Source organism: Crinia signifera, chromosome 8, assembly GCF_055691185.1.
Source record: "Crinia signifera chromosome 8, ASM5569118v1, whole genome shotgun sequence".
Taxonomy (NCBI): Eukaryota; Metazoa; Chordata; class Amphibia; order Anura; family Myobatrachidae; genus Crinia; species Crinia signifera.
Genome location: NC_139224.1, coordinates 19,982,897 through 20,007,084, shown reverse-complemented (window position 1 = coordinate 20,007,084; position 24,188 = coordinate 19,982,897). Strand labels below are relative to the sequence as shown.

Genomic DNA, 24,188 nt, shown 5'->3' with positions numbered 1-24,188 from the left:
GCCAACCAGCACGCTGCACACAGGGGTATTCATTAGCCAACCAGCACGCTGCACACAGGGGTATTCATTAGCCAACCAGCACGCTGCACACAGGGGTATTCATTAGCCAACCAGCACGCTGCACACAGGGGTATTCATTAGCCAACCAGCACGCTGCACACAGGGGTATTCATTAGCCAACCAGCACGCTGCACACAGGGGTATTCATTAGCCAACCAGCACGCTGCACACAGGGAGGGGTGGATTTACTAAGGAGAGGGTTTTCTGCAAGTGGAGATGTTGGCCATAGCAACCAATCAGATTCTAGCTATTATCATCTAGAAGGTGCTAGATAATCCATAAGTCGAATCTGATTGGTTGCTTTGAGCAACATCTCCACTTATACCCCTAAGACTTAGGGGGTTATTCTGGTTTACTCCTTCTGGCAAATTCCTTCTCAAATGGACAAAACCATGTGCACTGCAGGTGGGGTAGATGGTACTTGTGCAGATAGAGTTAGATTTGGGTGAGGTTTGATTTCAAAGTGAGAACTATATTGCAGTGTAAAAATAAAGCAGTCAGTATTTTCCCTGCACAGAAACAAAATAACTCACCCAAATCTAACTCTCTCTGCACATGTTACATCTGCCCCCCTGCAGTGCACATGGTTTTGTCCATTTGAGAAGGAATTTGTCAGAAGGAGTGATAACCAATTTTCATGTCAATGCAGCCTGTAAGTTATTTGGAGGCTGTAGTAAATGATATTTTCAGTCCCATTGCCCACTGCAATATAAATCTATAATAAGCCCTTAGATCTCATATAACAATTATAATTCCAAATATAAGTCATCTTCATCCAAAGCAACAGCAGAACTGCCACCAGCCGGGTGCTGGATGACCTCCCGACAGTCGGGATTCTGACGGTCAGTAGACCAACATCAAATTCCCCGACTGTTAAAAGCCTGACAGTCAGGATCCCAACTTACAGAGGCTTCGTAGGGGTCCAAGACCCCCCTAGAGGGTGAATAGACATGGATCTTATGACCATCAGAACCCTGACTGTCGGACCCCCATACCACACCCCACACCACAAGCAGCTTCTGAAGTGTTCCTGAGTGAGATCACCAAGCTGTCAATGGGCGGTATTCAATCTTGGCCCTTTCTGACAGAGGAAATAGCAGCCGCCAGCATTGAAGGTGGATTCCGACAAAACCGATCCGACTTTAAAACAAGTCAGATCTGTTTTGTCGTAAACAGACTGCCAAATTCACGGTCATTTTTCGACAATCTGCAGCCGTTTTCGATGACACGGCCACTTTTCGGCACTCGACAGGCGGAACATTGAATTCCGCCTATCCAGCATCTGTTGAACGGAGCGAAAATGGCCCGGGATTCCGACTGTCGGAATCTCGGATTGAATACTGCCCTAACACTATATTACAGTCCTATAGGAGGATCCCCTGGGACCCCGGCCTTCATTAAGATTTTTAGCTCTGTTGCTTTGGCCTTTTTTGTCGGACACTATTGGACAAAAGGAGCGGAAAGGCCAGCATTCCGGGGTCACCACTTACCTGTGTTTTGGGGAGAGCCTTTTCTGCAGGGACGCAGATATTCTGCCCTAAAACCTTAGCCACCCGGGCGCTGTAGGTGTGGTCACCTAGTATCGGGCTAAACTTCTGGGTGCAGTGGACTAAAAGTTGATCTTGAAAGACTAAAAACCAACACAGAATAAAGGAAATTATACAGAAGGGCGCAATGAAAACCTGAAGATAATAATCGCAAACAAATATCCAGCGCCAGGGACTGATAGCAGGGGGAAAACGCTCAGGACATTTGGTGAATCAAGGGTATTCTAATAATCCCAGTATCTTACAGCACAATACACACAATAGTCACCCTGCAGATATTGTATTTATATTGTAAAAACAAGTAAAGAAAAAGGATTTGAATCAAGCACAGGTTCTCAAAGTCGGTCCTCAGGACCCCAAACGGGTCATGTTTTCCAGGTCTCCTGACAAGTTAGATAATTAGCTCCACATGTAGATCTTTTATGATGTGCAGTTAGTAATGAATACACCTGTGCACCTGCTAGGTGACCTGGAAAACGTAAGCTGTCGGTGGTCCTGAGATCCACTGGAACAGAGAATTATGGTCATCAAAGTCACATTCAGGATTGTGGAGTCGGCGTAATGAGACGGTGGAAATGCATCAACGCCAGCAAAAAATCCCCAATGAAAACCAGCACAGCGGTGTCTGTTCTCTTTTCTAAATACAAATATGTTCTGTTCATACCAAGAAAACAGCAGAACCTTTATTATTGTTACTCAAAATACAGTAATATACATTTGACATTATCATCTTATCACGTGTCTTTTGTGCTGCCAAGATGTAAGGTCCAGGACTTATGGTCCTGTTCTTGCAATAGATAAATGGTGTTTGTGTGGCACAGCTGTGCAGATGTGTTGTTTGTTGGTTGCCAAGAGCGACAACATATCTCTGATATCTACACAAAGCCCTGGGGTTAATGTAATACTCTGCAGTCATCAGCAAGTTCCCGTCCTAGGCTATAACATTTAACCCTAGGAATCTGCTTTAGGACAATTCCAATTCTGTATTGACAGATGTTTATTACCCAGAATCCTGTGGGAGCACCTAATGTCCCTCTAATGCAGAATAATAATACTGTAAAAACAAAAAACGGGCACCTACCGGTCATGGGCTGCAGCTGCAGGAGGGAACACCCGTTGGCAGAGCTTAGCACCTTATACAGAGTTTCAGTTCTCTTCACCTCCCTCCTCTCCAGACTTCCTTTGGTTGGATGCATCACGGGGACAACCTGCGCACACGACCGGAAATCGTGCAGAGTTGGTCTGGTCAGTCACAGCAGAGGATTCTGGGAGAACTCACAGGTGTACTCTATTGGTAGATAAACTAGACAGAAGCTCCTACAATCTATTCTTACCAGGTTTTGGTCTCCAATCTGTTCCACCTTCAGCACCACTTTAACGTCTCCTTCTGCCGGGCTGGGGACGCCCAGAGTTATGGCACTAGAGAGACCACAAATTCCCATGTCTTATATTCACTTGATAATGCGGGTTATACAATGAACGTAAGCTCCTGCTGGCATCAACGAGTACAATCACACCATTCTTTATACCTTAGGGACACGGAGCTGAGGTAAACAGCCTCCTCCTTATAGGTAACCCGGGACACAAAGCTGGGGTACACAGCCTCCTCCTTATAGGTAACCCGGGACACGGAGCTGGGATACACAGCCTCCTCCTTATAGGTAACCCGGGACACGGAGCTGGGGTACACAGCCTCCTCCTTATAGGTAACCCGGGACACGGAGCTGGGATACACAGCCTCCTCCTTATAGGTAACCCGGGACACGGAGCTGGGATACACAGCCTCCTCCTTATAGGTAACCCGGGACACAGAGCTGGGGTACACAGCCTCCTCCTTATAGGTAACCCAGGACACGGAGCTGGGGTACACAGCCTCCTCCTTGTAGGTAACCCAGGACACAGAGCTGGGGTACACAGCCTCCTCCTTGTAGGTAACCCAGGACACAGAGCTGGGGTACACAGCCTCCTCCTTATAGGTAACCCATGACTTAGAGCTGGGGTACACAGCCTCCTCCTTATAGGTAACCCAGGACACAGAGCTGGGGTACACAGCCTCCTCCTTGTAGGTAACCCAGGACACAGAGCTGGGGTACACAGCCTCCTCCTTGTAGGTAACCCAGGACACAGAGCTGGGGTACACAGCCTCCTCCTTGTAGGTAACCCATGACTTAGAGCTGGGGTACACAGCCTCCTCCTTATAGGTAACCTGGGACACAGAGCTGGGATACACAGCCTCCTCCTTATAGGTAACCCGGGACACAGAGCTGGGGTACACAGCTTCCTCCTTATAGGTAACCCATGACTTACAGCTGGGATACACAGCCTCCTCCTTATAGGTAACCCATGACTTAGAGCTGGGATACACAGCCTCCTCCTTATAGGTAATCCATAATTTAGAGCTGGGCTACACAGCCTCCTCCTTATAGGTAACCCAGGACTTAGAGCTGGGATACACAGCCTCCTCCTTATAGGTAATCCATAATTTAGAGCTGGGGTACACCGCCTCTTCCTTATAGGTAACACAGGACACAGAGCTGGGGTACACAGCCTCCTCCTTATAGGTAACCCAGGACACAGAGCTTATAGATAACCCAGGACATGGAGCTGGGGTACACAGCCTCCTCCTTATAGGTAACCCATGACTTAGAGCTGGGGTACACAGCCTCCTCCTTATAGGTAACCCAGGACTTAGAGCTGGGGTACACAGCCTCCTCCTTATAGGTAACCCAGGACATGGAGCTGGGATACACAGCCTCCTCCTTATAGGTAACCCATGACTTAGAGCTGGGATACACAGCCTCCTCCTTATAGGTAACCCATGACTTAGAGCTGGGATACACAGCCTCCTCCTTATAGGTAATCCATAATTTAGAGCTGGGCTACACAGCCTCCTCCTTATAGGTAACCCAGGACTTAGAGCTGGGATACACAGCCTCCTCCTTATAGGTAATCCATAATTTAGAGCTGGGGTACACCGCCTCTTCCTTATAGGTAACACAGGACACAGAGCTGGGGTACACAGCCTCCTCCTTATAGGTAACCCAGGACACAGAGCTTATAGATAACCCAGGACATGGAGCTGGGGTACACAGCCTCCTCCTTATAGGTAACCCAGGACTTAGAGCTGGGGTACACAGCCTCCTCCTTATAGGTAACCCAGGACTTAGAGCTGGGGTACACAGCCTCCTCCTTATAGGTAACCCAGGACATGGAGCTGGGATACACAGCCTCCTCCTTATAGGTAACCCATGACTTAGAGCTGGGATACACAGCCTCCTCCTTATAGGTAACCCATGACTTAGAGCTGGGATACACAGCCTCCTCCTTATAGGTAATCCATAATTTAGAGCTGGGCTACACAGCCTCCTCCTTATAGGTAACCCAGGACTTAGAGCTGGGATACACAGCCTCCTCCTTATAGGTAATCCATAATTTAGAGCTGGGGTACACCGCCTCTTCCTTATAGGTAACACAGGACACAGAGCTGGGGTACACAGCCTCCTCCTTATAGGTAACCCAGGACACAGAGCTTATAGATAACCCAGGACATGGAGCTGGGGTACACAGCCTCCTCCTTATAGGTAACCCAGGACTTAGAGCTGGGGTACACAGCCTCCTCCTTATAGGTAACCCAGGACTTAGAGCTGGGGTACACAGCCTCCTCCTTAGAGCTGGGGTACACAGCTTCCTCCTTATAGGTAACCCATGACTTAGAGCTGTGGTACACCGCCTCCTCCTCACTCACCAGAACGTTGTAAATGGTTTCCTCGATTTCCGGCACAGAGCGTAATAATCCTCTAATCTCTTCGTAGTGGCGTGGCAGGTGGAGAGCAGGACCAGTCCGGAGCTCTGTCTGTAGGTAACACAAATGATAAGAACCACAAGACCTGCATCCTAAGCCTCACAGAGATCCATAAGACCCCTCTGGCTGGACGGTATTATGGAGTCACATACATACTTTGGTGCCGCTTTTACCACCCTCAGATCCGACCCGGTTTGCAGTAATTGCTGCAGCTCTGGGAGTAGGGACACCACAGAGGTCTCCTCGGAACTTCCTGCAAAGGAGACAATAGCAGTAGGGAGCAGCCATCACCCTGATGGACGTATACTAAGGGCCTGAAGGCATGGCAGTCCTACTATCATATCCATATACACAACACTGGTAGGAGGTACCCATACGTTACACTGAAGGCTACCTATTACATGGTGTCCACATCCTGTGTCACAATATGTAGTATGGGGAATGGAAGTGTAGCAAGTGGTCCGAAGAGTTAATATTCCTAACTGCTGCGGAACCTGAATTGCACAGCGGCGCTTCTCAATTGTCTTATCTAACAAGTGTTTTATATGCCCCCCAGTGTCCATGGTAGGTACTATAAGAATAAAATCCAGATAGGCTCTTACCTGTAATAGACAATCCTTGTGGTTTGTTAATGGCCACAAGTGGACCTGGGAATAGGAGAAAACTGTAGTCAGTAAAGGCTATAAACCAAAACCTCTAGGGGAGATGTATCAACACTTAGGAGGGGGGTATTCGATCTCAGATGATAGAGCGGACAGGCCGGAATATTGTCCGTTTCTGAGAAGATTCTGAAATAACCTTTGACAGTCAGAAAGTCCATGGATCTGTGAGAAACGGCCATCGATAGTCAAAACTGGCCACAGATTCGACAATCCAGCAACTGTTATCGACAGGTGAGTCCTGGCCAAGATTGAATACCCACCTCAGGGCGATAAAGTGGAGAAATTATCCATAGCACCTGAAGATGTGAGGAGGGGAATGGAGGCAGCAGGAAGCCACAGACTGGGAGTTATATAGTGGGAGGAGCAGGGTCCCCAGCAGCACAGAGTATATCAGGAGATGAGGGATGTGTCAGTGAGGACAGGGCTGCATGTGACAGGGCTGCATGTGACAGGGCTGCATGTGACATGATGTGAGGAGGGGAATGGAGGCAGCAGGAGACCACAGACTGTGCGTTATATAGTGGGAGGAGCAGGGGTTCCCCAGCAGCACAGAGTATATCAGGAGATGAGGGACGTGTCAGTGAGGACAGGGCTGCATGTGACATGGGCAGTGACATGATGTGAGGAGGGGAATGGAGGCAGCAGGAAGCCACAGACTGAGTGTTATATAGTGGGAGGAGCAGGGACCCCCAGCAGCACAGAGTATATCAGGAGATGAGTGATGTGTCAGTGAGGACAGGGCTGCATGTGACAGGGGCGGTGACGGGATGCGGTCATTTGGTCGAATGCATTATGGTCGAATGTCATTACATCGAATCCATTAGGTCGAATTGCTAAAAGGTCGACATGATTCTAGGTCGACATGGGAAAAGGTCGAAATGATTCTAGGTCGAAAGGTCATTAGTTCGACAGGTCATTAGGTCGACAAGGTCATTAGTTCGACATTGTCTAGGTCGACATTCACAAAGTCGACATGGGGTTTTTCACTGTTTTTTGAGCCGACATGTGCTGACAGGCGGTATTTCATGCCCTACCATCCACTAGGGCGTGGTGGGAGAATAAAATAGTGTGCCGAGCGTAGCGAGGCACCGTGCCCGACGCATTGCGAGCGCAGCGAGCGATGCGAGGGGATGCAGTGCACTTTAAACTGTGTCCATGTCGACCTAGACAATGTCGAACTAATGACCTTGTCGACCTAATGACCTTTCGACCTAGAATCATTTCGACCTTTTCCCATGTCGACCTAGAGTCATGTCGACCTTTTAGCAATTCGACCTAATGGATTCGATGTAATGACATTCGACCATAATGCATTCGACCAAACGATCCCAACCCGGCGGTGATATAATGTGAGGAGGGGAATGGAGGCAGCAGCAAGCCACAGACAGAGTTATATAGTGGGAGGAGCAGAGTCCCCCCGCAGCACAGAGAATATCAGGAGATGAGTGATGTGTCAGGGAGGACATGGAAACATGTGACAGGGGCAGTGACATGATGTGAGGAGGGGAATGGAGGCAGCAGGAAGCCACAGACTGAGTGTTATATAGTGGGAGGAGCAGGGTCCCCAGCAGCACAGAGTATATCAGGAGATGAGTGATGTTTCAGTGAGGACAGGACTGCATGTGAAAAAAGTACTGATGTGAGGGGTTGGGTACGAAATCCCAGCGATCAGAAGATAGCGATCCCGATGCGCAGAATCCTGACTCTTGCTAACCATCTGCCGATACCCCCTAACCCTCTGTGCCTGCAGCCCAACTCTAACCCTCCTCCCCTGTGCAGCCTTAACCTAACCATTCTTATAGTGCCTAACCCAGTGGTTCCCAAGCTGTGTGTCTAGCCACCCTGGGGTGCATCAGGACCCTTACAGGGGTGTCTCGGGTGGTGGTTCAGGAGCAATGCAACTTATTTATAGTCATTGTAATAGGCAAAGCCAGTGCTGGTGGCTGTCAATCATAAACTAGGTGAACAAACAGAATTGAACCTTTTCCTTTCCCACATAATTAATGCCATATAAACACAATTCCATTCCTTATTTTATTCTAAATTTCTCAATAAGAAACTTTTTATCCGAGGGGTGCTGTGAATTATTTTTTTTTTGATGCCCAGGGGTGCCGTGATTCAAAATAGTTTGGGAACCCCTGGCCTAACCCCTTAGCACCTTACCTTAACCCTCCATTCTAGTGCCTATCCTCCAGCCCCATATAGTCTAACAGTAACCCCCCCACCCTAAATCTAAGCTCCTCCATGCTGCCTTAACCCAATACTAGCAAACTTATGTTTGGGATTCCTGTCGCGGCATTGTGAGCGGTGACAGAATTCCGGCAACAGTCTACTGACTAGTGTCGGTTTTCCGACTGTCGGCATCTCTAAGACATCATGATATGAGAATGGAGACAGCAGGGAGGCACATCCTGAGTTATATAATAGCATGTTCCCCAGCACCCAGAGCATATCTCCTAGTGCGTGCATCCATTTACGTGACTTTCCCAGCTCGCATTACGTCTGCGCCAGCGTACCTTCTCTGTACACAACATTCTGCGCTAGTAGATTGCAGATCATTTCCTTGGTCATTTTTTCAACCGGGATGACTCCTGGGCTCCGCAGGATTCCTGCTTTCTGTTCTTTCTGTTGAAGAGACTTTGCCCCTTTCTCTCTTCGGTTCCGTGTGTCTAAATGCTCGTGATACCTTCAACAAAAGAAATAACAGCGCTGCAGTATATAAGAGAGAATCGTGGCCATCAAGATGGTAATCCCGGCAGATCTCAGTAAGAATTTTAAAACCAACCCCTATCCCAACCATCCCGCAGCCTAATCCTAACGGCCATACCACCCCTCCCCACCCACAGTATGGATCCTGCGCATGCAAAGTACTGATAAGCTGTACTTTAGGTGTGATACCGCATGTGCAACCGCACCTGAATGACCCCCTCCAACTGCTGGGATCCTGTCTGCATCCCAGTGACATCACAGGGTCTCCCACAATGCATTGCAGTCGCTGACAATATACTCAGATTGAGCTGCATGCACAGACGACAGGGGAGCGTTGACGAGAGTGCGCATCGTTAACGCTATTGAGCATACACACTAGAGGAGTTAATAAACAATATCGCTTAGACCAGGCCCAGCGATCCTGTGGCACTCCAGCTGTTGTGAAACTACACATCCCAACATGCCCTGCCACAATGTTAAAATTCCCTAATAGAAAACTGTGGCAGGGCATGCTGGGACTTGTAGTTTTAAAACAGCTGGAGGGCGACAGCTTGGCCAGGCCTGGCTTAGTAGGTGTACAGAAGGGACTTTCTGAGAGATATCTTTTATAAACTCATCTAGTGTGTATTAATAAAAGCACCAGAGACAATTGTGACAAATGTGTACAGTCGGCATGTTATGGGAATATAAACGGGTCTCCAATAACAATTATCGGTACTTGTGTATTATCACGGCGCCCACTACGGCATTTGCGTATTGGGCTATTCAGGGTAGTGAAATCGCATCACATGCCATTATTGGATGGCATGCGATGAGATGCGATGCAATTTTCCTATGTAATGTATTCACTGCTCTCTGTCAGTGAATACATGGTACTTATGTAATATCTGGGCTCCCGTTTTTCTTATCAGACCGCGTCCGCTCGCCACGCTTCGGGCACGGTGGCTCGCCACACTATATAAAATCAGCTCCATGCGTAGTTGGATAGTAGGGGTATGAAAAAATGGGGTGCATTTAACATGGGAGCCCAGATAATACATAAGTACCGAATACATTACAAAAATCGGGTCCGATAAAAAAAATCGCATTGCATGCCAATATTGTATGGCATGCGATGTGATCAGATCGGTTCCGATTGCACATATAATAATTTAATTAATTTAATGTGCTATACCATTAAATGATATATAATGTCATTTATTTAGGCCCCCCCCACTATCCACGTCATCCCAAAGTGTGGCGAGCGGCGGCGGTACGCGTCCGGCCAACCTTTTCATACCCCCACTATCCACGACGGCCTGGAGTTGATTTTATATAGTGCGGCAAGCGCAGTGAGCCACCGAGCCCAAAGCGTGGGGGTATGAAAAGGTTGGGCGGACGCGTACCGCCGCCGCTTGCCATGCTTCGGGATAACGTGGATACTGGGGGGGGGTGTTAATGAATGACAGTATATGTCATTTAATGGTATAGTTTATTAAATGCCATTAAAACAGGTAAAATCGCATCTGATCGCATCGCATGCCATACAATAATGGCATGCGATGCGATTTCACTACGTTTGCGTACGTAGTAAAATCGGGCGCCGTGATAATACACAAGCACCCAATTATCATGCAGTTATAACTGGGGCATTTAATGTTATATAGGCAAGTACATATACTATATATACATACGTTCCCAACCATGAGGCACAACAAGTGACATGCTGCGGGTGCATTTACCAGGGCAGTGACAGGTTGTACTTTATAGAGAAGGACCTGAGACAAGCATGATGAGACAACCAGAGCCTGCTGACCGCCAGCTGCCTGGACAGGAGTTCCATCCCCGCAGTCTCCTCTGTGACTGTCTCACTACAGCCCCTTGCATCCAAAGCACCTGAGCTGCAGACCTCTGCTCATGCCGTCTGCCTGGGAGCTGACATCTTGCGGCTTCTACAGCGCATGCCCAGAGAACGCAGGACGGAGACTTTATGAGACCCAGAGCTCCCCCTGCTGGCAGCAACAGGATGTGCTGCAGTAGAAGTGGAGCTAAATTGCCTCATTCATTATACAGTACGTTATCACGGTCGACAGTCTAATGGGTCGACCACTATTGGTTAACAGACCGAAGGTCGACACATGAAAAAGGCCGACATGCATTAAGTCAACATGGTCAGAAGGTTGACACATGCAATGGGTCGACATGAGTTTTCACATATTTTTTTTTCCAAAAAAAAGGTGTTTTTCCAAGTTGATCTATTGCTTGTGTCAACCTTTTGATACTGTCGACCTTTTCATGTGTTGACCTTTGGCCTGTTGACCAATAGTGGTCAACCTATTGACTGTCGACTTATGACCCATGCCCGTTCCAGGACAAAGTCCCATGGCGCCATTCCCCAGTTACTGTACCAGTCCTGTATTTAAGGATGCACAAGATAGCACAGATTATACTGTAGCACTGTGCCAGCGACTGTTAATGCAAACGCTGGCGCCATTTTGCCAGTAGAGGGGGCCCATGCACAAACTTATACAGGGTTTTTCCGGAACTTTGCCCGGCGCTGGGCTGCCATCCAAAATTGTGGGGTACAGGACTGACGAAGCAGGCAAGAGCCCCTCCCGGAGATGAAATATACTGTGGTGTCCCCATATCCCCTCCCTCGATGGACCATGCTCGACACCAAGGATCTTTGCAAATTAAGGAAAATCTCCAGTCATTACCCCCGGCCATTTCAGCCTCCCCCCATGTTTCTGCAGCTCAACCCCCCCCTCCACCCGTTACTAGGTAGCTGCCGGATAGTTTTAGCAGTTCCAATGTCGGAGGTAGGAGCAGGACCCCTTGGGTCATAGGGTGGGCCAGAGACCCAAGAAGTCTCAGCAGTGCCCTTCTCCAATCCTCCTCCTAGTGCCTAACCCTTACCCCTAGTGCCCTTCTCCAATCCTCCCCCTAATGCCTACCCTTACCCCTACCGCCCTTCTCCAATCCTCCTCCTAATGCCTAACCCTACCCCTAGTGCCCTTCTCCAATCCTCCCCTAATGCCTACCCTTACCCATAGTGCCCTTCTCCAATCCTCCTCCTAGTGCCTAACCCTTACCCCTAGTGCCCTTCTCCAATCCTCCCCCTAATGCCTACCCCTACCGCCCTTCTCCAATCCTCCCCCTAATGCCTAACCCTAACCCTAGTGCCCTTCTCCAATCCTCCCCCTAATGCCTACCCTTACCCCTAGTGCCCTTCTCCAATCCTCCCCCTAATGCCTACCCTTACCCCTAGTGCCCTTCTCCAATCCTCCCCCTAATGCCTCCCCCTAATGCCTACCCTTACCCCTAGTGCCCTTCTCCAATCCTCCTCCTAATGCCTAACCTTACCCCTAGTGCCCTTCTCCAATCCTCCCATTAATGCCTACCCCTAAAGCCTACCCTTACCCCTAGTGCCCTTCTTCAATCCTCCCCCTAATGCCTAACCCTTACCCATAGTGCCCTTCTCCAATACTCCCCCTAATGCCTAACCCTTACCCCTAGTGCCCTTCTCCAATCCTCCCCCTAATGCCTACCCTTACCCCTAGTGCCCTTCTCCAATCCTCCCCCTAATGTCTAACCCTACCCCTAGTGCCCTTCTCGAATCCACCCCCTAATGCCTACCCTTACCCCTAGTGCCCTTCTCCAATCCTCCTCCTAATGCCTAACCTTACCCCTAGTGCCTTTCTCCAATCCTCCCCCTAATGCCTAACCCTACCCCTAGTGCCCTTCTCCAATCCTCCCCCTAATGCCTAACCCTACCCCTAGTGTCCTTCTCCAATCCTCCCCCTAATACCTAACCCTACCCCTAGTGCCCTTCTCCAATCCTCCCATTAATGCCTACCCTTACCCCTAGTGCCCTTCTCCAATCCTCCCCCTAATGCCTACCCCTAGTGCCCTTCTCCAATCCTCCCCCTAATGCCTACCCCTACCCCTAGTGCCCTTCTCCAATCCTCCGCCTAATGCCTAACCCTAGTGCCCTTCTCCAATCCTCCCCCTAATGCCTAACCCTACCCCTAATGCCCTTCTCCAATCCTCCCCCTAATGCCTAACCCTTACCCCTAGTGCCCTTCTCCAATCCTCCTCCTAATGCCTACCCTTACCCCTAGTGCCCTTCTCCAATCCTCCCCCTAATGCCTACCCTTACCCCTAGTGCCCTTCTCCAATCCTCCCCCTAATGCCTACCCTTACCCCTAGTGCCCTTCTTCAATCCTCCCCCTAATGCCTAACCCTTACCCATAGTGCCCTTCTCCAATACTCCTCCTAATGCCTAACCCTTACCCCTAGTGCCCTTCTCCAATCCTCCCCCTAATGCCTACCCTTACCCCTAGTGCCCTTCTCCAATCCTCCCCCTAATGTCTAACCCTACCCCTAGTGCCCTTCTCGAATCCACCCCCTAATGCCTACCCTTACCCCTAGTGCCCTTCTCCAATCCTCCTCCTAATGCCTAACCTTACCCCTAGTGCCTTTCTCCAATCCTCCCCCTAATGCCTAACCCTACCCCTAGTGCCCTTCTCCAATCCTCCCCCTAATGCCTAACCCTACCCCTAGTGTCCTTCTCCAATCCTCCCCCTAATACCTAACCCTACCCCTAGTGCCCTTCTCCAATCCTCCCATTAATGCCTACCCTTACCCCTAGTGCCCTTCTCCAATCCTCCCCCTAATGCCTACCCCTAGTGCCCTTCTCCAATCCTCCCCCTAATGCCTACCCCTACCCCTAGTGCCCTTCTCCAATCCTCCGCCTAATGCCTAACCCTAGTGCCCTTCTCCAATCCTCCCCCTAATGCCTAACCCTACCCCTAATGCCCTTCTCCAATCCTCCCCCTAATGCCTAACCCTTACCCCTAGTGCCCTTCTCCAATCCTCCTCCTAATGCCTACCCTTACCCCTAGTGCCCTTCCCCAATCCTCCCCCTAATGCCTACCCTTACCCCTAGTGCCCTTCTCCAATCCTCCCCCTAATGCCTACCCTTACCCCTAGTGCCCTTCTCCAATCCTCCCCCTAATGCCTACCCTTACCCCTAGTGCCCTTCTCCAATCCTCCTCCTAATGCCTAACCCTTACCCCTAGTGCCCTTCTCCAATCTTCCCCCTAATGCCTACCCTTACCCCTAGTGCCCTTCTCCAATCCTCCCCCTAATGTCTAACCCTACCCCTAGTGCCCTTCTCGAATCCACCCCCTAATGCCTACCCTTACCCCTAGTGCCCTTCTCCAATCCTCCTCCTAATGCCTAACCTTACCCCTAGTGCCTTTCTCCAATCCTCCCCCTAATGCCTAACCCTACCCCTAGTGCCCTTCTCCAATCCTCCCCCTAATGCCTAACCCTACCCCTAGTGTCCTTCTCCAATCCTCCCCCTAATACCTAACCCTACCCCTAGTGCCCTTCTCCAATCCTCCCATTAATGCTTACCCTTACCCCTAGTGCCCTTCTCCAATCCTCCCCCTAATGCCTACCCCTAATGCCTACCCCTACCCCTACCCCTAGTGCCCTTCTCCAATCCTCCGCCTAATGCCTAACCCTACCCCTAGTGCCCTTCTCCAATCCTCCCCCTAATGCCTAACCCTAGTGCCCTTCTCCAATCCTCCCCCTAATGCCTAACCCTACCCCTAGTGCCCTTCTCAAATCCTCCCCCTAATGCCTACCCTTACTCCTAGTGCCCTTCTCCAATCCTCCCCCTAATGCCTAACCCTACCCCTAGTGCCTTCTCCAATACTCCCCCTAATACCTAACCCTACCCCTAGTGCCCTTCTCCAATCCTCCCCCTAATGCCTAACCCTACCCCTAGTGCCCTTCTCCAATCCTCCCCCTAATGCCTAACCCTACCCCTAATGCCTAACCCTACCCCTAGTACCCTTCTCCAATCCACCCCCTATTACCTAACCCTACCCCTAGCGCCCTTCTCCAATCCTCCCCCTATTACCTAACCCTACCCCTAGTACCCTTTTCCAATCCTCACCCTAACGCCTACCCCTACCCCTAGTGCCCTTCTCCAATCCTCCCCCTAATGCCTTACCCTAACCCTCTACCAGCAGCCTAGCCCCCCAACACCACCTCTCCCACCAGCAGCTTATGCATCTGCTGCATACCTATGTTTGGTACGCTGTCGGGATGCTGGGTCTGGATTCTGACTGCCGGCATCTTGTTAGTCGAGATGCTAACTACACCAACTATGCACCTTGGTAACACAATGCTGCGCTTCAGGAGGGGCAGATGATATGCAGAGAAAGTTAGATGTGGGTGGGGTAGATGTGTCCAAACTGATTGTAGTGTAAAAGTACAGCTATCTAACATTTGTGGGCTACATGCAAAAATAGGATTTATGGTCTGTCCTTGATAAATCCCTTTCTTTGAGTCCATAGGGGGCACAGGAGTTCACGCTGGGTATGAGAGGTGAGATAGCAGAGCGTGCACCAAAGGGTTACAAAAATGTACCCAGCATGCTCCCTGCCTCCCTTCTCCCTCATAACCCGCCCCCTGACCCTGGGTCACCAGTTTCGTTAGCAAGCCCAAGGTAGGAGCAGAGCCAGATAAGAAGGAAGAGCAAACGCACCCCCACATAGCATACAGGCCCTAAAGCCATGGAACTTTCCTACATAGGAAGCCCCGCTACCAGGTGCGTCTGGGAGGGCGTCCTGTGCCCCCTATGGACTCAAAGAAAGGGATTTATCAAGGTAAGACCATAAATCCTATTTTCTTTTTCGTCCACTAGGGGGCACAGGAGTTCACGCTGGGACGTCCTAAAGCTGTCCCCTCACGGGTGGGGGACGCTCCTGGACTGCGGAAAGCACATGTCTACCAAACTGTGCATTAGCCGATGCAAAGGTATCAAATGCATAAAACTTGATAAAGGTCTGGGAAGAGGACCAAGTAGCCGCCTTACAGAGCTGTTCAGCGGAGGCGCCTCGATTAGCGGCCCAGGATGTACCCACAGACCTGGTAGAATGTGCAGTAATCCCCTCCGGGGGAGTAATCAGTGCAGAAAGATACGCTTGGCGAACCACTGATCTGAGCCATCTCGCCAAGGACTGTTTGGAAGCGGGCCAGCCCCTCTTATTGGCCCCATAAAGCACAAACAGTGAACCCGACTTACAAGTTGACTTAGTCCTGCGAAGATAAATCTGCAACGCACGGACTACATCAAGAGAAGCTTCAGCTTCAGAAGAACCTGGAAAAGAAGGCACCACTATTTCCTGGTTAAGGTGAAACTCAGACACCACCTTTGGAAGAAAATCCAGTTTGGTACAAAGAACCGCCCTGTCCGGGTGAAATACCAGAAAAGACGGTTTCCATGATAATGCACTCATGTCAGACCCCCTTCGTGCTGAGGAAATAGCCAACAAGAAGCCACCTTCCAGAATTTCAGATCCACCTCCTCCAGAGGCTCGAAAGGAGACGATTGAAGTGCCCGGAAAACTTCTAAAGAGGGACACCTCAACAGCCAGCCCGTCAAAGCCAGGCGACTCAAGTCCGGGTGTCGGAATGGCCCCTGTGAAATTAGGTCTGGACGCAGAGGTAGACTCAGAGGAGAGGCTACCAACAGGTTCCATAGATCCGCGTACCAACCTCGACGGGGCCAATCTGGGGCCACTAGGATCATCATTCCTCCCTCCTTCCTGAACTTCCACAGAAGGCGAAGTAGGAGTTGAAACAGGGGGAATGCGTACACTATCTTGCCGACTTAAAAAGTCTGCCTCAAAATTGAGAACCCCTGGGATGAAGACTGCAGAGATTGCAGAAATCTGCTTCTCCGCCCACCTGAATATCTTGGAGACTTCTTTTATCGCTCCTTTGCTGCATGTCCCGCCCTGCCTGTTGATAAAGGCCACAGGCGTGGTGCTGTCGGACCGGATCTTTACAGAGCACCCTCGGATGAGGGACCCCAACCTCTGAAGAGCCAGAAGGATTGCTCTCAATTCCAGGAGATTGATCGGAAGGCGACTCTCCTGAGCCGTCCAGCGACCCTGAAAAGATTAAGAATTGCAAACCGCTCCCCAGCCCCGTAGGCTGGCATCCGTGGTAAGCAAGACTCAGGTTGGAATCCAAAACGGGCGGCCCTGAGACAAGTTGTCTGTCTTTAATCACCATGTGAGAGACAGGCGAACCTTCGGGGGCAGTGTGATCAATTGACTCCTTAGACGAGTATGATCTCCTGTCCTGGCTGAGAGTGTAAAGCCGAAGTGGGCGCGAGTGAAACTGTGTATACTCTACCATGTCGAAGACACCACCATACACTTGTGTACTGAGACCCTTCTGTGACCTATAAGGGAATGAATCTTCCTCTGAAGGTAGTGGATCTTATCCTCTGGAAGATATACTCTCTACAACCGAGTGCCCAGCCAAGCTCCCAAGTGAAGTGTCCTTTGGGAAGGAGTAAGAAACGATTTCTTCCAGGTTATCCTCCAACCGTGAGATAACAGAAGTGTAATCACGACCTGCAAATGACTCTGTAGTAGATCTGGGGACTTTCCAAAATCAGTGGGCCGTCCAGGTATGGAATCATCCGAACCCTAAGCCGGTGCAGGTGTGCAGCCCTGACCGCCATCACCTTGGTGAACACCCTGGGAGCCGTAGATAGACCAAAAGGTAGCGCCCTGAACTGGAAGTGTTCGACCCGAAGGGCGAACCTCAAAGTGCTGATGTTCCTGTCGGATGGGGATGTGAAGTATATCTAGCGAGGCCATTAAGTCCCCTGGCTCCAGTGAGAGAATGATCGAACGCAGGGACTCCATGCGAAACTTCGTCACTCGCAGAAAAATAGTGAGCGACTTCAGATTCAGGATAGGACGGTGAGAACCATCCAGTTTGTGAGGAACTGGAACAATGACGTTCGAGTCCAAAAGAGAGCAGATGGAAAGCTGTAGCACTTGTAGTTTCGCTGGGTCCTTTGGAAGACCCGTGCAAAAATAACACTGAGGAGGGGGGAACCGGAATGTCAGGGCATAGCCCCTGGAGACCACCTCCCTGACCTGTTTAGCCACTGGACGTCTGGTAGCCCAGGGCTGCTTGGTGCAGGGCTTGGCTCCCTTAGTGGATGTCGGACAAACCTCTCTCCACCTTGCCCGCCCACTCAGACACTGCCTTGGCCACCCATGACGCGGCAAGCGTGGTACACCTAATGGCCCCTGCCTGTGAAAAGCAGTCCTGAGGAAATTCTCAGAGGGGTCCTTCAAAGATGAAGAATCCGAAATGGGCAGTACTGAAGCGCGAGCTAATCGCGCAACATGATCATCCGCCAGGGGAGGATTTTCCCACTTAGCCCTCTCTGTGGGAGGAACAGGTTAAAAAGTAGTAAGTCGCTTGGAAAGCTGGAACCTTCTAAACGGTTGAGACCACGCAGTCTCCAATAAATCCTCCATGAGGGCCGAAGGCGGGAGCTGGGCCTCATCCTCCCTCCGGAGGACTGCCTTAACTTCCTGCATCAGAGACTCTACCTCCGCTGAGGACAAAGTGTCATCGGCCCCTGCGGATTCCGCCACTGAGCTGGAATCCGAATCGGAACGCTGAGAACCCGCATCGGGACTCTTCTGCCTACACTGCCTCCTGGAATCCCAGCCCGCCCGAGTAGCCGTCAACCCCTACACAGATTGTGCAAAGGATTGCCACCAAGGGGGCTCTACATAAGCAGGAGCTGCCCCAACACTGGTGCTGGCCACTGCCACAGGGGGCATGGGCACAAGGGGCAGGGGCGCAGGAGGTAAGGAGTTGACAAGCGGTCAATATGTCAATACCTGAGTCAAGGTCGAAGCCCAGGCCGGTTCCTGCTGTGAAGGCAGCAGAAGATCTGCTTCAAGGGCCAAACACCTGGAACAGATATCCTCCTCCTGCTGAGAGAGTATGTCCACACATACCCTACAGGTACGCTGCATCGGAGATGGAGTCTCCTTGCCAGGTTTCGCCTTAGGCATACTGTCCATGATAAAAGACAAAAAACACCAGCAGTTACAACACTGACACCCAAGCAACACACTTGCAGCCTTACCCACAAAGCTTTAGCAAAGCCATTTGGTATGGGCAGATAAACTCAACAATTCAGCAAGCTGAAAAGGAGACACCGTATATGCAAAGCCAATACTATGAATGGTGACAGTGTTTCAAACTTTCATCTCTTCCAATGATATTGGAAGGAAGACAGCAGCAGAGCCCAACAATCCAGCCAGCCGCAGGAGAGGATAAATACCACAAACACCAGGCTCCAGAAGCAGGGTGTGGGGGAGAATCCCAGCAGCCTCCATCTCTAAACCCAGCAAGTGCCAGAATGGCTGCTGATTAGGACCTTAATGAGGAGCTGGGACACCTGGGGCAAATTTTTTTTTTGGGATTGTGGGAGGAAACCGGAGTACCCGGAGGAAACCCACTCAAGTACGGGGAGAATATACAAACTCCGCACAGTTAGGACCATGGTGGGAATCGAACCCAGGACCTCAGTGCTGTGAGGCAGTAATGCTAACCATTACACCCTCCGTACTCCTACAGCACCTGGTGTTCCTATGTGGTCACCCACTCAAGTACTAACCAGGCCCAATATACAGCATTAGCTGTAGATCCCAGGCTGCCTTCAAGCTTCCAATGATATTGGAAAGAAGACATCAGCAGAGCTCAACCATCCAGCCCGCAGCAGGAGAGGAGAAATACCACACACACACCAGGCTCCAGGAGCAGGGAGTGGGGGAGAATCCCAGCAGCCTCCGTCTCTAAACCCAGCAAGTGCCAGAATGGCTGCTGATTAGGACCTTAATGAGGAGCTGGGACACCTGGGGCAATCCTACATCACCTGGTTTTCCTATGTGGTCACCCACTCAAGTACTAACCAGGCCCAATATACAGCATTAGCTGTAGATCCCCGGCTGTCTTCAAGCTTCCAATGATATTGGAAAGAAGACATCAGCAGAGCTCAACAATCCAGCCAGCAGCAGGAGAGGAGAAATACTACACACACACCAGGCTTCCAGGAGCAGGGTGTGGGGGAGAATCCCAGCAGCCTCCGTCTCTAAACCCAGCAAGTGCCAGAATGGCTGCTGATTAGGACCTTAACGAGGAGCTGGGACACCTGGGGCAATCAGAGAGCAAGCCTCAGCACTTCCCCAGGGGTGGGGGAGGGACTAACCTACAGCACCTGGTGTTCCTATGTGGTCTCCCACTCAAGTACTAACCAGGCCCAATATACAACATTTCCAATGTGTATGGCTGTAAGTTCCCAGGCTGTCTAACCTCCCCCTCAGGCATCAACCCCCGGGACATAGCCTGACTAATTGTCCCTGGTGATCTAGTGGAAAGGTGGAGCAGTCCAGACCCCCACTGCCTGCCCCCCCGCTGACTCCCATACAAACGGGGGGGGATCGCAGCTAGACGCGGCTCCCTGCAAGCAGGGAACCGCCGCTTACCTGCCCGGGGACAGAGTGCAGCATGCGGGAGCCTCCGAGAGAGGGTCCCGCAACGGAAGTCCCCAGCCCAGTCGACAGCGCTGCCGTCGCCGCCGCCGAGTGATGGAGCTGCGCTGCCGGTGATTCACTAAAAGAGCACCCGCCGCAGCGGCTCTAACCCATGGCTGTTCTAACAGCCGCGATAATGGTGCTGCTCTCTCCTTGGCACCAAAGAAAAAACTGGTGACCCAGGGTCAGGGGGCGGGTTATGAGGGAGAAGGGAGGCAGGGAGCATGCTGGGTACATTTTTGTTACCCTTTGGTGCACGCTCTGCTACCTCACCTCTCATACCCAGCGTGAACTCCTGTGCCCCCTAGTGGACGAAAAAGAAATCAAGTTTGTTCCCAAAGCCTAACTGCAGTATAGTGTACTGCATATAATCATCAGGGTCTGATTCTGTCCAGAAGTGGCCTCATCCTGCGACTATCAGCAGGCGGCTCACATGCAGGGGAAAGCAGTGGCAGACTGTGCATGTGGGGTGGGACCAAGGATACAAGAGTATCTGGTTTTCTCTGTGCGTGGCCAGATCTCTCAGTCTGGGACATGATAGGCGGTGGAACAGATCTGTCATGTGGGCCAGGCCATCTTAACAATTGGGCTCAATAGGCAGCTGCCCAGGGGTCCCTTATTCTAGAGGCCTTTGAGCTGGGGAGGCTTGGCTTGTGGACGTTGGTCTCCTGAGCTTCTTGGGAGGCAGTAGAGAATGCTGCCTGGTGGATGGCTGGACCTATCCACCAATCAGAGTTCAGTATTCTCTTCCTGCTTCTGACCCTGCAGCCTGACAGTGAATCCCCCCAAAAAATCCCCCAAAAACTCATGCTGAACTTTTTGTTGTGTCTGCTATAGCTGTGTCAATACTTTGCTTGTGTTGAGAATATGGTGTCGCTCTAGACATTGTCTACCAGCCATCCGAATACCACCAGAGCCAATCACTGGCCGATATAGCTCGCACGCAGAGGACTTCCCCACAGTTTGCCACAAGACTATAAAGTAACTACAGTAGATGCAATTGATGCCACCAGCGAGTGCATTACAAACTGCACACACATAATAAAATCACAAGAACACCTGTGTTTTAATGACAGTATTCAAAGAACCACAAATGTTTATAACCAGAATAAATATAAATAAGCGATACAAAGTTTAAATATTAATACAATACAGCAAAGCCAGAACAGGTAACAGTCAGTGCTACCAGCCCCGATGACGGACTCCAGCAGGAGAATCAGGACCCTCTACTGACAGTCCCCATCTCCGGTTATTGTCGCTGACCATGGACAATGGTACAAAATGTTAGGCTCCCATCTGTGCATTGCCATAGCCCAAGTCTACATAGAAATCATCCAAAAAAGTGATATATGCTGCGTAACTTTTACACTATACCAAACGAAGGTAACCTTAGGCATGTCCTTCTGTGACTTGTAGTCCCATAAGTCAGGCGCACCAAAAGTTACAAACAGTAGTGCTTGTGGTTTTGGGTTGGCTACATTTGAGCATGTCCTGATATACGGTTCTAGAATGCTACCCCATAAAAGTTGGGACACCCCCTGACCTACTTTATGCCGTATAAATGATATAACGGTGTAGAACACTCTGAAACACAGCCGTACAGGCTATACACCGGTGTATTCTGCCCCTACAGAAGTGACATCAGCCAGGCACAGTGTTCCGCTAGGTTACGTTCTTGAAAAAAAGTCAGTGAACAAAAGAAAACAAAACGAATAATAATATAAATAATAATAGAATATTCCCCATCTGTAAAGTGACGCTATATACTGCGCAAGCTGCTTGTAAAGTTTATAAAAGTCAGATCTCTGCGGAGTGAGCAATTTCCAGAACCTGGGTCCCGCTTCTTGTAGTTGTAATGGAGGTGGTGAAGCCATCGAAAGCCAGCTCGGCCTAGGACGCAGGTTCTTCCCAATGTCGTGGCTGCGGTTTTACTGCAGAATCCGCCGTGGGTAGAAGGGAAGGAGGTCCCGGAGGGCAGGACTTGGTTTCTCCTCCTCAGGCAGAGCTCTGTTGCTGGATTCCAGAAGCTGCTGCACGTAGCATGAGGTGCCCAACAAAACATGGCCGGTAGTCTGCATAGTGAACAGCGTCCAGCGCAGAGCCTCCCTGTCAGGAAATAAAGATGTATTTAGTGGGGGAAATCCCATAATAGATCGATATATCTATAGATCAATCATCTGAAGCATGTTAGGAGAGAACATATTTACACTGTGATATCTGGGGGATCATATTTACTCGTGCACACTGCACTTCCTGTCTACATCTCTCCTCAGGATCACAACAAAGATCTATCCTGGGACATGTAGGAGGGGGCACAATTGTCCCATAGAGTTTACCTGTAAGCGCAGCGGATGCAGCCATTTTGCGGCTTGCCACATATTTTAAGACGATTACCTCCAACTCGTGGAAGCTAGGCCTCAAATAGTGGTCATGAAGTGCCCCGTTGTGTCGCCATTTCATAGTGACTTGGTAGCTTACTTTAGAATGAACATTGATTCATACCCCCAAAAATGGATGTCATACTTCCTGATGTCATTGTGCCCTAGCTACACAATTCTGTGTTATGTAAAGTTAATACGCAGCAGAACAATCAATTAAAAAAGAAAAAAAGTCACAATTCATTGTTTCTTAGGCCAACACAGGGGGGTTTCCAGTTGCCAAGAAACCCCATTTCCCAACAGCCTGACCAGCTGGGACTACATGCAGCATAAAATGCGAAATGGAGCCGCTGCACATGCTCAGTAGCAGCAGATGTGTGTATGTGTGTGTGTGTGTGTGTGTACCTGAGTGCTCAGTCATTGCACCAAAGAGAGAATCTGTTAGTTGGTTACCATGACCATTGGGCCTACCAAGGTTGGACGTACTATAATATATATTATTATTTTATTCACAATCGTATTCTATACTCACTTCATCATTCTCTTAGCCCCATAGCACTGCAGGTCATAGGATATGCTGTACGTTCCATAAAATGTGGCCTTGACATTCAGGCAGCCAATGAAGTCCTGGGGATTATTCTTGTACAAATCGAAACTAATACGCGCCACGTCAACTTTCCGCCGCGGTTTCTGGGATAAGGAAATATGGTATCCTGCATTCTGTGGGACAAGGGAAATAGTATTAAAAAAAATTAAACGAAAAAAACCCAAACTTTGAAGAGGCCAAATAACTCTTGTGGCAGATAAGGTGTAAGGCTCTAATGCACTAGAACACGCACGTGCAAACCATGGCCCTCCAGCTGTTGTGAAACTACAAGTCGGCTGATCTTCCTAGCAAGACGCTCATCGTCTGCTTATCCGCTCTGCCAGTCCCTCCACTGGTTAGCTGTATCTTACCGTATTCAATATAAAACACTTCTACTTGCTTATAAAGCTATTAACCATACTGCACCAGAATATATCTCTGCACTTATCACAAAATATCTCCCATCTCGACCACTTCGCTCTGCACAAGATTTGCGTCTCTCTTCTGCACGGATCACTAGCTCCCATTCACTATTACAGGACTTTCATCGGGCTGCTCCCATCCTATGGATTGCCCTTCGACGCACAATAAGACTCTCCACTAGCCTCCAAACTTTCAAGCGTTCCCTGAAAACTCACCTCTTCAGGCAAGCCTATCATATTTAAGTTCTACATGCATAACCCTCCGAGGCACTTATGTATTATATAGCTTCCCTTCTGGACTTGTAACTTGGTGGGACTACTATGCTATTACTGGTGCCTGTCCTTGTGTTTCCCTCCTATGTCCCTATAGACTTTAAGCTTGCAGCAGGGCCCTCTAACCTCCAAGTCTGTCTGTTGTTACCCAGTTTGTTTTATCACTGTCTACTATTGTAAAGCGCAACGGAATCTGCTGCACTATATAAGACGCTGTAACGTAATCTGCTGCGCTATATAAGACACTGTAACGGAATCTGCTGCGCTATATAAGACACTGTAACGGAATCTGCTGCGCTATATAAGACACTGTAACGGAATCTGCTGCG

The 24,188-nt window shown here is 49.9% G+C and overlaps 1 protein-coding gene across 6 annotated transcripts in view; it reads right to left on the bottom strand.

The window, feature by feature from the left end:
- RPUSD3 (RNA pseudouridine synthase D3) overlaps positions 1 to 24,188 on the bottom strand; it is a 41,564-nt gene that overhangs the window by 514 nt on the left and 16,862 nt on the right. For all 6 annotated transcript variants that reach the window (XM_083155929.1, XM_083155928.1, XM_083155930.1 and 3 more), the window contains 8 exons: positions 23,111 to 23,298; positions 8,588 to 8,757; positions 6,012 to 6,056; positions 5,566 to 5,662; positions 5,353 to 5,460; positions 2,942 to 3,026; positions 2,689 to 2,815; positions 1,551 to 1,690 (listed from right to left, as the gene is read on the bottom strand). In XM_083155929.1, the coding sequence (XP_083012055.1) occupies positions 1,551 to 1,690; positions 2,689 to 2,815; positions 2,942 to 3,026; positions 5,353 to 5,460; positions 5,566 to 5,662; positions 6,012 to 6,056; positions 8,588 to 8,757; positions 23,111 to 23,298 (960 nt within the window). The remainder of the gene's footprint in view (positions 1 to 1,550; positions 1,691 to 2,688; positions 2,816 to 2,941; positions 3,027 to 5,352; positions 5,461 to 5,565; positions 5,663 to 6,011; positions 6,057 to 8,587; positions 8,758 to 23,110; positions 23,299 to 24,188) is intronic.